The sequence below is a fragment of the Cydia amplana genome, chromosome 17, assembly GCF_948474715.1.
Source record: "Cydia amplana chromosome 17, ilCydAmpl1.1, whole genome shotgun sequence".
In the NCBI taxonomy this organism is placed as follows: Eukaryota; Metazoa; Arthropoda; class Insecta; order Lepidoptera; family Tortricidae; genus Cydia; species Cydia amplana.
Genome location: NC_086085.1, coordinates 14,808,238 through 14,824,299, shown reverse-complemented (window position 1 = coordinate 14,824,299; position 16,062 = coordinate 14,808,238). Strand labels below are relative to the sequence as shown.

Sequence of the window (16,062 nt, the reverse complement as noted above, 5' to 3'; positions counted from 1 at the left end):
TTAAACGCTCTAACTTTTTTATTACTTATTTATATGAGTAAAAATTGCACCTTATATTGTTTATTTATACAAAAAAATTCTACAAGCCATCCTTACAGACAAATATAATGTGGATTTCTATATCACAAAGTACAATAGCAACTGCATAAATGCAAACTTTATGAATTAGATTCCGATAAAACTATAATTTCATGTAAATTTCTGTTTTCTTACTATATTGTCTAATTTAAAATGACAAATTCAAGATAAATAGATAGGTATTAAGATAAATCCCAGTTATTATATCGTATTTCACTTGGCTCCATTAGCAAATCTAATCGAATAGGATAATATCTGTGGCCTTCGGAGTAATCACGGTTAAATTATCATCGCTGCATAACGAGTTACATTATATGACGTTTATATGACTAGTTATTATGGATATAAGTGTTACATACGAGAATGAATGAATGAATTTTTTGCTTTTTAAACATGATGGAAGAGGTCTTTGAAGGGATACATTTACCTAACTCTACTTTCTTCACATATTTCACTTAAATATACTAATATATTATTTTACCTACACAAACGTACAGTTAAATGTAAAAAACGGCCTCCTAGCTTAGTCGGTAGTGACCTGCCTACTAAGCAGGAGATCCCGGGTTAGAATTGCGGTAAAAACATTGATTTGTTTATCACGAATATTTTTTCCTGGGTTATTGTTGTTTTCTAGCTATCTAAGTATAAGGGCCACCCCACATCTAGCGTCTTTCGAGCGTCGGCGTCTACAAGTCTATGGCCGCTACTCGACGCAACGTCGACGCAACTGCGCAGAGACGTCATTTTCCATAGCGCTGACCAGACGCCGACGCTCGAAAGACGCTAGATGTGGGGTGGCCCTAATACCCAAAGTACAACATTTGCTTAGTTTGGCGGTAGGCCGATCTGTGTAAGATTGACCCCAAATATAAAATTGATTATATATATTTACTATTATTAATAGACAATCAGCAACACACCTAACCGACCACCATATGTAGACCCTATATATACCCCTTTGCAATAAGGTAGGTATACAATTATCAGTTAACTATGGTCGTGGTACCTACGGAAGTCCATATACTAGACATACATATCTTAACCCACATCAACCACCCAGCTTAAGTGTCGCAATGATAATTATATAATCAATATAACTGTTCATAAGATGTTCACACCTTTCTGACATAGGCATTTGCCTAGGCACGTTTTATAAACGTCTTAAAATGGCTATATCCGTTGCGTCCCCTTATATGTCATAAAGCTGCTAAATTAAGTTGCTAACTGAAGGTGTGTCATGTTAGCATTCGAGATTGACAGCCACAAACGTGTTACATACACATACATATTCATACAGTCGGTATATATTTAGTAATTCAAGGGTAAGACCATAGATGCACTTAGCCTATTAATAATCTGAAATATGTCTACTTCTAGATAGCCTACAACTACCGGACATGTTTCATGTAACGGTTTTCTACGATCTTAGTTCATGATCGTAATAGTTCATGATCGTAATAGTATAAAAACTTTGTTATACAAAAAACAACGGGAGAAATATCACAGGTAATGTAAAAAATCGTATACCTATAAAACATCTCTTAAATGTAAAAGAAGTAAATATTATAAGACAATTCTACACATATCGAGCTAGTCCCACAGTAAACTTAATAAGGCTTGTATTGTGACCATTATGAGTACTACAGGACTATATATATTATAATCTATAGTTATACATAACTACTTATATACGTACATAGGAACTCCGTAACTCATGGACAAATGATTGTGATAAACACACTTAACACATTCAGTGCAAGCGCGAGCTACGCGCTACGAGCGTAGCCGATAACACGGGAAAAACCGTATGTAGCGAAAAGCGCCTACGAATAGTGATCTCCCCTAGCGAGTCGCTGGCAGTTAATGTGTTAATCGCCCTTACCAGGATTCGAACCCGGGACCTCCTGCGTCATAGGACGGTCACTACCGACTAAGCTATAGGAGGAAGAAGAATCTCTTACTACCTTTGAGCAACTGTAAAAGTCGTAACAGACTACCGCACCGCACCGCGACGTAGTGCGGCGCGGTAGTCTGTTACGGCTATAAAGTTCAGTTACAGATATGAAGCGCTTCTCTATGTGTATAATATAAATTATATATTAATATGCATCCAATAAGTCTTTGTTCGTTATCAGTGAAGTAACTAAATACGAAAGATTTTGTTTATATGCGTGCTGCATTGCGGCGTGTGTGCTCACTGTCTGTATCTGGTGACTTGATAGCTTATCATAATGTCATAATTATAAGTAATCCTATATTGACGTAGAAATTACTACTGAATCGAAATTTTTGAACAGTCTTGAGACTTTGAATCTTGCGAAGCAACTTATTGATACTTGCGCTTTAATACGTAAAATTTAAAGCCGAAACTGCTTGATCTAGCTTCTTTTTAGGTCTTTCCTATATCCTGGTATTATTCTGTTAAAATCTAGACAAAATATAAAAGTACTGGTCTATGTTTATCATTTATGCCGCCTAACCCGTTTTTTTTAACTACTTACCTAAACCTTTTAAACTTGACTGAAATATAATGTCCCTACTCCATATTTTAGTCCATTTAATTAAAAACAAAATGGCTGCTACAATTAAACGTCAACAAACAAGATGGCGGCCGTTTTGGACACGCGATAACGAGGCTAAAGAATTAGCAACGGATTTATATAGCGTTTTAGTCACAAAGTTGCTATTTAGATGCTCTTTTAATATACCTATAATAGTAAGTTTAATAAAAGCAGGTTTTTCTAAGTAGGTACTTCAGGTTATGGTTGTTTACAACCAAGCTTTTTTTAAGAAAGATCTGATTAAATACTGGACATTTTTCTACTTGATAACTTAAAAGATTTTTCTATAAAGCGCGCTGCGCTCAAATCGATCAATAAGAAAAAGTTGCAAAATAATAATTAATTCTATATTAAACTATTGTACTTATCTATTAATATTTTATGACATGTCCACTATCTACTAATCAGAGTATAAATATAAATTCAGTTTGCGATTTGAGAAACAAAACAAATTTGTGTTGTGAATATTTACTCTCAAACGCGACGTTTCGGTGATAAAACCATGACTAACTTATAATTAAGAAGAAATGACGTAGATGTCTACGCAGATTTACCTAGATTAGGTTCCCAGAACTTCAACACAAATTTTCCCGGACGAGTCATCTTATATTTATCTCAAGTTAAGTAGGCCTTTCGCAAGATAACAGTTGAACTGTCCCCTCTTGCATTAAACGAATGTCCATCCTACGCAAAGATCCGTTACATCGAATGTCCAACAAGGGTCAATATAACGCTGAACGCTCGTCTCAGAAAACCAGTTTATAGTGTGGTCTTTAGACCTGTAACTAATATATGAATACTGAGATCAGCGCTTACACTGGTCGTGAGGAATAACACCTAAAGCAAAGTTCAAAACGACAATCTCAATTGTTGCCACAACCTCAATAACCTCGCGTTCTTCCCTAAAGTGCTTTTTCACATTTCGATATTACATTTAATTCGAATTCAGAACACTGGCTGATTAAAATAATACCGGCTGACGCAACCGTTGTTCGAAATTCAAACGCATTACTGAAAGTGTTCAATGTTTTGGAGACGCGACGATCAATCAAAGCGGGCTTGTTGGAGCCGGGACGCGCTTACGTCACCCGTAGGCGGGTGTCGCTCCATGTGGCAAGTGTAAAAGCGTGTGTGACCGCTTAAATCACTTTATTCTAATTTCGAATCAAAACGCCCAGAAAAAACGAACGTGCACTGGGTCCCAATCGGCGTAGACAAATATTTTCCCATAAATTATTTAGGTTAGTGCCACATCGCATTCCTACACGTACGAAGGGATGGGGGTAATTAAAATTCTGTAATGATAGCATTGACACCTCCGTTGCAATCGAACCGGTATACGTGTATTTAAAATGCGAAAAGGCCACTTTTTACGCACTATTTCCCGTCACAATGAGCCTATGAAATTGATCAAACTACAGCATTCCGGGGAGAGTTTTTCTGACCATAACTCATAAATAGAAACGTAATCTACAGGGCGCTAAGCTATCGGCCACAAAATATGTAATGACTACCTTTTGACGTCTTGAGAGCCGGTTCCAAAATTAAATGATACGTTTTAAAAATGGAATCGCTCTGTCCCGCCTTTTTTCCTTCGAGATAACCTTTAGTCCATTTGTGTTGCCATAAAGAAAAAATAAAAACGTGCGTTTTAATTTTTTTAAATGGCATTCCTGTGGTTTTTGCTGGGAATCTCTACGAAGTAATAAGTTGTTTGGGCGGGTTTTTGCGGGCCGTATGGTTTTACGCGTTCGTTTCTTCGGGTGGCTAATGCGCACACGGTAAAGATCTATACGATCCACATATGTCTCCGTCAGTGTTGATGACTGGACTTCTAAATAATTAAACCTTGTGTTAATCGTGGTTATTTAAATTTGGTTGCAAAATCCGTTTTTTACGATTGCGGTTTGGAATTAGCGTAGGTCGGTCGGTTCTGGGAAGTAAAGAATTAACTTGGATATGAGTAAGCGAATGTTGTGGCTTTCTGAAAACGAAACTTTTGCGGCCGGTTTAATGTTAGATTATTAAAAAAACATGTAGAAGGACGTTTCAAACGCAGGCGAGTGTTTGCGACGCGGGGTGGGTCTGTGACGCCACCCTTAGCTTTCACCTCGCTCGCACCCGCGCCTATAATCTATAGCTATCCCGCTCGACTCTGTCATCTGGCAACGCATTCATACGTCTAGGGGGCCACCAGAAGCGATTCGTAACAGTGAATAATGTATTCGAACTCACAATACCTAATAACACGTAGGTATTTATAAGCGATACGATCACATGTACGCAATAAGAGGATACGCAGATTGGCACAATAAACGCGAACATTAAACCGAAGTAGCGGATTCGTGTGTGTTTTATGTTTTTTGTTAAATTGATAGTGGTAAATCAAGCATCGTTAGGACGGTCGTATCGAATTTTACAGCGTTCGCGGCAGTAAAACTTAGAAAAACTCTATTATATTACCTTTACTAGTTTTACTACGCCACAAGTCATAAATTCCTCTTCATTCATGATACGATACGAGAATGTCCATTTGTTTCAGAACAATAAATACTAATAAAACGTCCTCGTTACAGGGACAGTTCAAAAATCGGGCACACGACTTCTTAACGACACCTATTAGGGATCTTCTGTCTGGTCGATTTAATTGAAAAATTGTATCCATGCGCGTTGTTTCAACAACTTCCACGCTCCCCTGCTTGGACAAACCAGTATAAGCACGCCCTCTGCCTACGCACAGTTTATATGAATGACTGTTACGTTGGTTTGTTTCGTTTTCACTTGGTAAGGTGTGAGAATGCACTCGCAGCGCTGCAAGAGTTGTATCCGACTCCCGTGGCGGATGCGGGCCCAGACGACCATTTATTCCATTTGCCCATCCGCATGGGGACACCGCGCGACGCCCAACGCGCAACCAACGCCTGCCTTAATTACTGGCAACACTTCGCCGTTCTATATTTGAAATATAGTAGGGCCCGTTCTAAAACTAACGAAGGTTACCGGCCAGCTGCAAAAGTCGCATTCGATATTCAATTTGTTAGAGTGTTTTTCTTCGTGAGTTTTATAAATAGACGCGTGAGCTATGTTCGACGGTGGATTCTAGAGATTCGCCGGCAGATTTATCGTAGGAAGCCATAACATTCGGCTAAAGGCGTCGGATGAAAGTTTTAGTTTCCATTCCATTTTTAAATTGCACTGTTTAAAAACAAACGAGGACCCACCGCACTCTAGTGTTACTTATCTGTGGTCTCGAAATTGATTTTAAGAGACCGTTAACCTTGTAGCCTTAGATTAGGTTTACAAATTGAAAGTGCTCGAGTTATCGCGAATTGCGCGTATTTATGGAATATATCTCATAGAATGTAAACAGTGGGGTCAATAGCTGGCCCACGACCCACGATAGTGGTATCGTCTGAGGGTCCCCAGTCTCTGATTTCACTTAGGTAAATATAACCTCGTTAAGATAACGATTTCCTTTCGACGCGACGCCCGTCTCCTTTTGCTCTTATTAAAGAGTCAAAATAAGTGCTTAAAGGACTTTTATGTGACTAATAAAGTTGGTTATGCTTTTTTATGCCTTACGTTTTAAAGATACTTAATACGCAAACATTAATTAGTCTTTTAAAGGGCGAGCGAGTCTGGTACTAACTTATTCATGTTTACTGTCATTTGTTTCATCTTTCTCCCCAGTTTTCTTTTTTTTTCGAAAGTACCACTTTCAAAATTCCACTATCAGTGTTGCCAGCGTAAAAATTCCTTAAAAAAAGGTCAGATCATAAATAACGTTGACATAAAGCCGCCCACGCGCGCCTTATTGCGCTGTCCGCTTGTCCGTTCGTTACCGGCATTGTGCCCGTGAATGCGAGATTAGCCACACTGCTCGTGATTGACTATTTAAACTTCGAATTCTGAGTGACGCGCTCCAACCGCCACAATTTCTGTCTTCTCCCGTCCAAACCCGTTTTGCAATATAGGAACTAATTAATCACATTATTCTTATATCAACAACATTAATAAGAAATACTCCGCCGTGTCTTGAATAATATGTTGTCTATTCCAATATTAGGTATATACAGAAGTAACCTGTTTGATTTCTCATAACAATTTGTTTTTATTTTATCGCAAAGCTCGCAACGCGGGACGCGTCGGGTGTGCCACCGGCGGGACTCGTTCTTGGCAATAATTTGGTCATCGCCCTGGCCTCATGTTGTGACCGACTAAACCGCTCGAAATAAAACCGAATCGACACGTAATTCAAACGCGGCGCCGAACCAGCGCTAATCTAACAGATAAGGCACACTAATTACCCGTAACGGCTCTCTATTCATCTTACACCGGCCATAACTCTGAAGTGTCATCGAAAAAGCGCGCTAAACAGCCCAGCGACGCTGCGTTCCAATTTCAAACCTCGTTATCGTCCCGAAAAAAGAACTCACCAAAAGCAACAGAATAAAAAAGTATTTTTTGAATTTGGAATCGTACGTTCGGTAAACACTGGCTGGCCGGCCAGTGCGTGGTATTTAGAGGCATTGTTGCAGCCCCCGGCTCGATAGTGGCGAGTCATCTCCCGTCAATTAATATTGTTTAATGTACAACTCTAAATCGTGGCGGCGTATTAGAGGACTTAGGGAGGACACAGTTATGTCGATGGGCGATAGCAGACTTTGTGTCGACGAACAACTGCTTAGCGGCATTAGAAACCTTACGTTCTTATTATAACTTTAAAATGTTTGTTCAAAGCACTGTTTAGAACCCGGCTTATAATTAAGTATAACCCAAAGGAAATCATTTGGCGGAATTATGGTTATGATTGGTCTTACTCACGCTATGTCGTAAAGAAGCTAACAATAAGTAATGAAATTGAAAAAAGAAACGTTAGCATTTTACAATATGTAGTGTAATTAAAGTAGGAGAAATTCTGTCCCGAATATTTATTTGCAGGTATTTAGCGCTACTAGGAATAATATTTCAAAGTCCAGGTGACAAGACCCACCGACATCACTCTGAATTTAATTCAAGAATTATTTATTACACGAATATCGTTGCCAGCTCAAAATTACGTTTGATTTATGCACGCTCCTAGATTTTAGCTGGCAACACCACGACTGCGTCGGCTAGGTGTTTTATTAAAATTCTGGGCTGACTTTAAAAAGGATGTCGGACATTTTGGAACACAATAAACGGTCAAATTAGTGAGCGCGCGAATTAGCACTGAATCCAAAGTGCGCAATTAAGGCGCGTCTACAAAGAGCCAATTCGAAAATGAACAGCGATATTCAAATTGAAAAAGGAACGCGCTGCGAATAAAACAATGAGAGTTCGGTACCTGCCCTCGGGTATGTTCGACTGCGGCCGGAATGCGCGCCGAGTCGACGCATCTAGAGCCCAGTTCGAATCCAAATTCAAATTCGAAAATGGAATGGAACAGCGAAATTTAAATAACAAATTAGTGGGTGCGTTTATAAAGCGCGTCGGCTATAGACTGATTTGTATTGATTTCAATGTTGGCATTATGCTAAAATACGGTTTTTTGCCAAGCAAAGTGTCTTCAGAATTACAAGTCTATAATGGATTGTTCATGGCTATTTCTTATTTTACTTTAAAGTAAAGTTTTTTATCTGTAACATTATTGTCATAATTAACTTGTACCTACCGTAATATTACCGCGCGTCTATGTTTGACAAAACAGATTATGTTTGTGTGTCACATTTATCTTAAGAATACCTACTTGCAGTAAATTATGTTTAATCCCAATGTCATCGTACTGTCTATAATTGTTGTATTTTACGTTATTTAACTATAAAATATATACTAGAAACTTAATAACATTATCTATGTGTCTTTCTAATTTATATCTGTTTTTATTAATTTTCTGTTGAATATTCAGGAAAAGCTACACATTTTCACGAAATTAAATATACTTTAGTCCTATAGGTAAAGCTTGCGGAAGCTCCCGACGGCTGTAAATTTAAATCCATCAAAATACTGTCAAAATTATATTACTGGTATTATAAGCCTATCTTTCAGCATAACAGCTTTTGAAAGCTCATTCTCGCCAACTTCTAAATAACAAAATACAGCTCGCGGAGGTCTTTTGAATAGTTTATTAATTAATTTAGATACAGTTATATTTCTAAGGACTGTATATACTACTAGCGACCCGCTTAACAAATTATACATAAACCTTCCTCTTGAATCACTCTATCTATTAAAAAAAATCGCATCAAAATCCGTTGCGTAGTTTTAAAGATCTAAGCATACATAGGGACAGACAGACAGACAGCAGGAAGCGACTTTGTTTTATACTATGTAGTGATTAATAACAAAATTGTTCCTACTAAATTATTTTTAAATTTCCGCACATAGTGTCATCAGGTAGGTACCTATATCAAAGTAATAAAAATATTTTTCTACCTTTTTTATTCATCAACGCTAGAAAACACTTTAGAAGCGGAAAAGGCTTTTTTTTTAACGAAACGATGATCCGACTTGGTGACGTTCCATCGCTTTTTTAACAAAAATAATGGCCACTCGTAATCGCCATATCGCATTAAAAACATTAATGAGCTAGTCCCACCAGTTTATATCAAAACCAATATATCATTCCGCATACATAAACAGATGTAGGTACATCACTATTATATAACTCTACTAATTTATCTGCTCACGGCAATGACCGTTTTAAGTGACATTTATCTGTTACCGAAATGGACTTCCATATTTGAAATTAGAAAACAAATTCGAATCGAGAAAGGCGGGTTTTTTAAATTCGTAGCTTTTTTAATCTGCGTTGAGTAATGGACGGAACGGTGTTTTCGGAAAAAGCATAATTTAATCATTAGAAGAGTTTTTCCTGTTAGAGGTCGTGGAATACGTACGTAACGAGTCGCTATCTATGTGTCTAGTTAGTAATATAACTTCCGTAACATGTCGTAACTTAACACTTTCACGTCATTATTAGCAGTCCTAAAAACTTCGAAACGAGACCTAACGTAGTAACGTTATCTCGACAGTACTAATGGCGAAGCGTTTTCCAACACTTAAAACATAAAATCGACTTGTGTTTATCGTGAAATGTGAACAGAATTGCCTATACAATACCGGTATTATCTTTACTGTTCGAGTAAGTGCCAATAATAAGTTTAATGCGCTACGAACGGTCGCAAATCGGCGCCATCTTAGAAAAAAAAATAACTTCAAACGGAGCTGTACCTAATATAGTTAATCGTATAAAAATGTTTTTGTTTAATGTTTAAAACGGTCGTATGCGCATTTGGTCCGTTTTATGAGGTTTAAAGTAGATTTCGGAAACGGTTGCCAACATATTTATTACCTACTACCATTGAGAGTCGCGTCCGCCACCTCTAACGCTTTTTAGCGGATCTTACGTCCGAGCTTGCGCGCCAACATGTTGGTTCAATTGTTCAAGATTTATGATATGTTCTGACGTGTTAACGAAATGTGACCTGCATGGAGTTGAAATGTCCTACAAGGCAAATTACAAGTCCATAAGAGGACGAAAATACATGCCTGTCTTGAATTTCAGATTTCGAGAAATCGTTGAATCTTTACGAGGTTGTATAGTCTTGTAGCGTCCATAAGGTCAAGATGTACATTTTAATAGTGCCGATACGCCTATAATATCCATGAAGGTAACTTCAAAAACGGGGTTACCTATTTTGAAAATTGCTAATAACTATAAACTATTTAGAAGCACTTTTTATTGTAGCAACAATATACGCAAAATGCCATTATAAGGATTACAGAGAGCCCGTACCATGAGTCATTAACAGTGTCAAAACTGACATAAACGCTTTCGAGAACGTAATTTACTTTCTATACATCTCGCTTGCACTAATATGCGAGTACGAGCGAGATGCTTAGAAAGTAAATTACGTTCTCGATGACGTCGTTTATGTCAGTGCCAAACTGGGGGTAGTGGTACAGTAGCGTACGATTGAATAAAGTATGAAGTGCTTCTGGTTTAGTAGATTTAAGCCATTTCCTAAATTACCTCGTTTTCGAAGCTATATATCCAAATGCACTTTACTAACTATACGTAAATAGTTAATACAGTAAAACACTAACATGTTTATATTTCACAAAAAAAACGTACCAACTGAACTGACTCATAACATATCCATGTATGGACGATAATTCACAATTTATCTACTATGTTAAGCGTTACTCAAGTATTTTGGTCAAAATATGCGTTTCCAAAACACGTGTTATCAATCCGCAATTACTAGGACACAGGGACCATTATCGGTGATTACCGGCAGACAAAATGATAATGATAACGCTATCGAATATATCATAAACTTTATGATATGTTAGTCCATGACAATGCTCGGACAAGTCTTGTGTAAATATAATTTCGGACACCGATATTGTTTTTAGGCAATTTGGAGCTACTTTTACAAGCGTTTTATTAATGGAAATATTGGGAATATTGCGGCGGCGGCGCGGCGGTTAAAAAGTCATCACGGTACGACATGCTGTATTAGTTTTAATAAGTAACGCGATTTCAAATAGGTTTCACTATTCATGTTGAACTATTATTTATTATATAAACACACTTTTTACACTACTTTTTAGGGTTCCGTAGCCAAATGGCAAAAAACGGAACCCTTATAGATTCGTCATGTCTGTCTGTCTGTCCGTCTGTCCGTCTGTCCGTCCGTATGTCACAGCCACTTTTCTCCGAAACTATAAGAACTATACTGTTGAAACTTGGTAAGTAGATGTATTCTGTGAACCGCATTAAGATTTTCACACAAAAATAGAAAAAAAACAATAAATTTTTGGGGTTCCCCATACTTCGAACTGAAACTCAAAAATTTTTTTTTCATCAAACCCGTACGTGTGGGGTATCTATGGATAGGTCTTCAAAAATGATATTGAGGTTCCTAATATCATTTTTTTCTAAACTGAATAGTTTGCGCGAGAGACACTTCCAAAGTGGTAAAATGTGTGTCCCCCCCCCCCTAACTTCTAAAATAAGAGAATGATAAAACTAAAAAAAATATATGATGTACATTACCATGTAAACTTCCACCGAAAATTGGTTTGAACGAGATCTAGCAAGTAGTTTTTTTTTAATACGTCATAAATCGCCTAAATACGGAACCCTTCATGGGCGAGTCCGACTCGCACTTGGCCGGTTTTTATCATATTAACTTTTGTATTTTAATTAAATATTTCCAGTGTGAAATTAAAAGTCATATTAAAGATAATTTTATTTATTTAAATCAAATACTCGACTGTTTTGATTTATTACGTTAGCTTTTATTGGTAAAATGTATCACTTTATATTATAAAATTGTTTATAATGTTTTTTCGTCGAAGTCCTAGAAACGTAAGAAGCCAAATGTAACTTAAATGTAGATTAATATAAACCTACCAACCTATGTGGTTTTTTCCACGCATGTATCCAAATAAGTAAGTATGTACTTATAAAAATATGTTCTTTAATGGAATCTACGTACTAATCCTACCCTCCTTCATAACTACAGGTAATTCAAATTTTCCCGACTAATGCTTACACTTATCATCACTCCCTGATAAGATTTACAAATCAGTAAAATTCTTGGCTAGTGCCATAAAAGGATTAAGAAGTGTATTATTTATAAATACTTAACTATCGATCCTTGTCTCTACCTGACATTGTTTTAAAATTAGTGTTTTGTCAATCTTTTTGGTTTTATTTGGAATATGATCATAAGCTAAATCTAACGGGTAAGTTTTATTAAAATAATCCTAATCATATTTACCATAAAATGTTCGTGTTCTATGTATTTTTGTTCAACATAAGATACATCGTTACTTACTATTTAATAACTAAATTATAAGTATTAGATAGATTATACCTACCTATCAATCTATTATAAAATAAGGATGATTTTACTGACTTTTTAGAATAGTTGACAGTCTTGAGCACGAGCAAGTATGTATTAATAGATAAAATAACGCAAACTCTGTTTATTTTCAGTTGAAATCAAAGTCCTGTCATAAAATCAAAGTGTTTTCCTCTTTTTTGTGAATTTACAATACATAATTATTAACAATATCTACCTAAAACTTCACGTATATTTAAATAAATCTAATAGGTACTAACGTTCACACAATATACCTACGGGTAGAGCTTTTAGCGACAAGTAGGTATCAGACAAGACACCCCAAAATCCATCCGCTGTAGGTTGGACTTTTGGCCGACGGCCTACGGCGCGATTGGGTTATGATTATAGGTTTTCATTTTAAGTGTTTTTATTCAAATGAGCACTTAAACAACATATCTAAAACGCTTCTTATATGAAATTGTACGTTCTAATGTTCTATCAAGTAAGAGATATCGTAGGTCAACGTTTTAATATGTTTTTTTAGTTTAATTCGCAAGTACCTACATTAGGTATATTATTCTTTTTGTAGGTTAGGTCCCTGGTATTTAGTCCCTATTCACAATATTTTATTATTGCAATATTATAAAAAAGACTACATTTATTATTACCGCAACGATATTTTTATTAGATCGTTTCGGTTCGTATTAGTCTATAAAGTGCCTACCGGTTTATAATGACTAGAAAAGCGAATCGACCATAGAAATTAAATTCCTTCGATTTCCACATTTAACACACGGCTATTTAGGTGGAACCTATAACCACATAAAATAGCGTAATTAGAAATCTAACCTACCTATAAATATTATAGACATCTATATTTGTGTATATTTTTCTCTTTATTTATTTTCTCTATATTTTTTATTATTATAGTCACAAATGTTCTTGTAATAATTATTAAAATGTTACGTTGTACTTACATCACCAATGTTCACTTTACGATAACTACCTACTTAGTTACCTTTGGGTAGAGTATTTTTTAATTACTAGTTATCTAAACGTCAGAGATTATTAAAACCTTTTCTAATTTGTTCATAATAATTTAATTTGTTTTTAAAGTAGAAATATTGAAAATATATAATTTGATTAGGTAGGTAGATCACTTCCTTATTATATACCTATACCCTACCGTGCTCGTATTCCCTACCCTGCCTAGGTACTTAACCCTACTGAGTTATTACCTAACTGTTATTTTCGAATAACTAGGTACCTAGACCGAGTCCCAGGAATTGTTTAAGAATGTAAAAAATACTACATTTAAAGTGGCCGTCTTTTTATATTAGACATTAAACAAAATATCGAGATTTCCAAAGTACCTAATTTAGTTTTATATTCATATTCTTTATTTGTATTGATCATACATATACCTAGTGTATATGTACCTACCTAACTTTAAGTAACTGTGATTTAATTTTAACTATTTCGATTTTATTAAAACGTCAACTGTTCGTGTGTGGTCAAAGTGAGGTTAGTTTTATGGTGTCATAAAATCTCTTGACACTCAATCTGCCTATATTATGATTAAGCTGATTGTAATGGCCTATTCCCGTATGCTATCTGCCAGATAAAATAATACCTGATAAGTTTATTCATTTCAAATTTAATTATTGATTTTATCAAATTTATTACTTAATGCATTTTAATAACAACTTTTTAACGCCGACTTGACTACAAAATTTTAAGGTGAGCACGCCGACTCGATTAAACACGGTGTATCAATAAATTAAAAATATTATACTATATGAGTGTGGATATAATATTATTATTTTTGTGTTATCAATGATGTGCCTATTAATGTAGAGTTGATTTGTTTGTTTATGCGTTTAATTTATTTTTGGTGACTTGCAATAAAGGTATTTAATAATTGTTAGGTAGATTACTTATGCTTTTATGACATTTGTCTCCTATAATTGTCCTAAATCATTCTAACAATAAATTACAGCCCACATTGTTTGGGATATTGTCAAAGCCATCGAACATTTAACTGCCCCAGTAATTTAATAATAAAAGCCACCCAAAACTATACAAAGTAAAGGATTAAAAACAATGCGACGACAAATCTTTGAAAAGCCCAATAAAAATCCGTTAGTGCATCTTTGTGGTATCAAAGGACCTTTTTTCTGTCATTGTCAATTGAATTTTATTGTTGGTTCCTCAGATAGGCCCTTTTGTGCCCAACCGTGCGTTTAAAGCTGCTTGTACCTAGCCCCATGGAGCCAAGAGAGCAGCTAACAAAAGCCCCCCGCTGCACACAATTTTATCTCTTTTATTCACGGTCCCAGCTATCACCTCGCGTGCTACGGAAACTGACTTTAACAATTCTGTTTTGAATACCTACTCACTTTTACGGCTAGGTTTTTAATGAACCCGACGCATCCGTTTTTACGACGCGCGAGATGCTTTATAATGTTGATTACGTTATCGTCGGTTAATTACGTATGAAATGCATTTCGTTTTCTTCCCAGGCCTCGTTACGTATTCCTAACGTGCGTCACTTGTTAAAACAGTTCACTGGCGTGGCCATGCCTAATGTGCCTCAACATGTCTCAATACTGATTTAAGTTGCTGCTTCAAAACATTCGTTTAACAGGACGGATACGATAATAAGTGTTGAGAGATTGTTTCATGTAGAGTTTGGTATGCATAGTGGGAGTTTATTGTTTGTTGAACATTATCAAGCTCGCTATCACTTATGCCGTTTACTCTTCGCTATCAGCTGACAGGTGTTCGTGGTACATACCCTAGGCTGAGCCATGAAAGCTCGGCCCGAGCCCGGGTGCAAGGCTCCGCTGGCCACAACGAAAGTTTTTCGTCACGGGCCTCGACACAACACACAAGCACGTGCACACATACACAACAGACACCGTCACAGCGGCCCGCTAGCTCACTAGTGTCATACTGCACTCGCGACGGTTGACTTGAATTGTTCGATCACGGGACGCGTGGCCGAGCGAGGCGCGGGGAAGCGGGAGGCCCGGCGCGCTCGGCAGTCTAGCGGACACTGGCGCGGCCGGCGCGAGCGGGGCCGACGCCGGGGCGTGGCGGCCCGCCCGGCGCCGAGCCTCCAATCGGCGCGCCCGCCGACCCTCCGCGCGCCGCCGACCCTCTCCGCCGCGCCGACCGCGCGCCGCCTCACTCCGCACCGCTGCGCCGACAGAGACGGTCGCGCACGCTTTTTTCTCGCCTCAATCAGAGTTTCTCTCGGTATTTCTATAGCTAATCAAAATCGCTGTCCTCTCGTACGGAACGTGTGTGATGCCGATGTGCATGATCCGGCTCTATATGCCAGCCTTTATTTTGGTATGAATTTTGGAAAACAGAATAAACAAGTGTGTACGTAGGGGTGGTACGCATGCGTCGACTCTCACATGTAGGTAGAAGTGCTTAATGTGAAAACTTTGTGACCGCGACCCATTCATTCCATGAACGAGTATTTCCGTTATTAAATATGTTGTTTCGGTAGTTTTGGAACAACTGGGTTAGAAATAAGCAATTTAAACCAGATACCATAGATCAATTTATGATCA

The 16,062-nt window shown here is 37.2% G+C and overlaps 1 protein-coding gene across 1 annotated transcript in view; it reads right to left on the bottom strand.

The window, feature by feature from the left end:
• LOC134655852 (homeobox protein homothorax) overlaps positions 1-15,550 on the bottom strand; it is a 357,906-nt gene extending 342,356 nt beyond the window's left edge. Inside the window, exon 1 of the mRNA XM_063511342.1 lies at positions 15,276-15,550. Within this exon, the coding sequence (XP_063367412.1) occupies positions 15,276-15,290 (15 nt within the window). The 5' untranslated portion in view covers positions 15,291-15,550. The remainder of the gene's footprint in view (positions 1-15,275) is intronic.
• Positions 15,551-16,062: the final 512 nt, after the last annotated feature.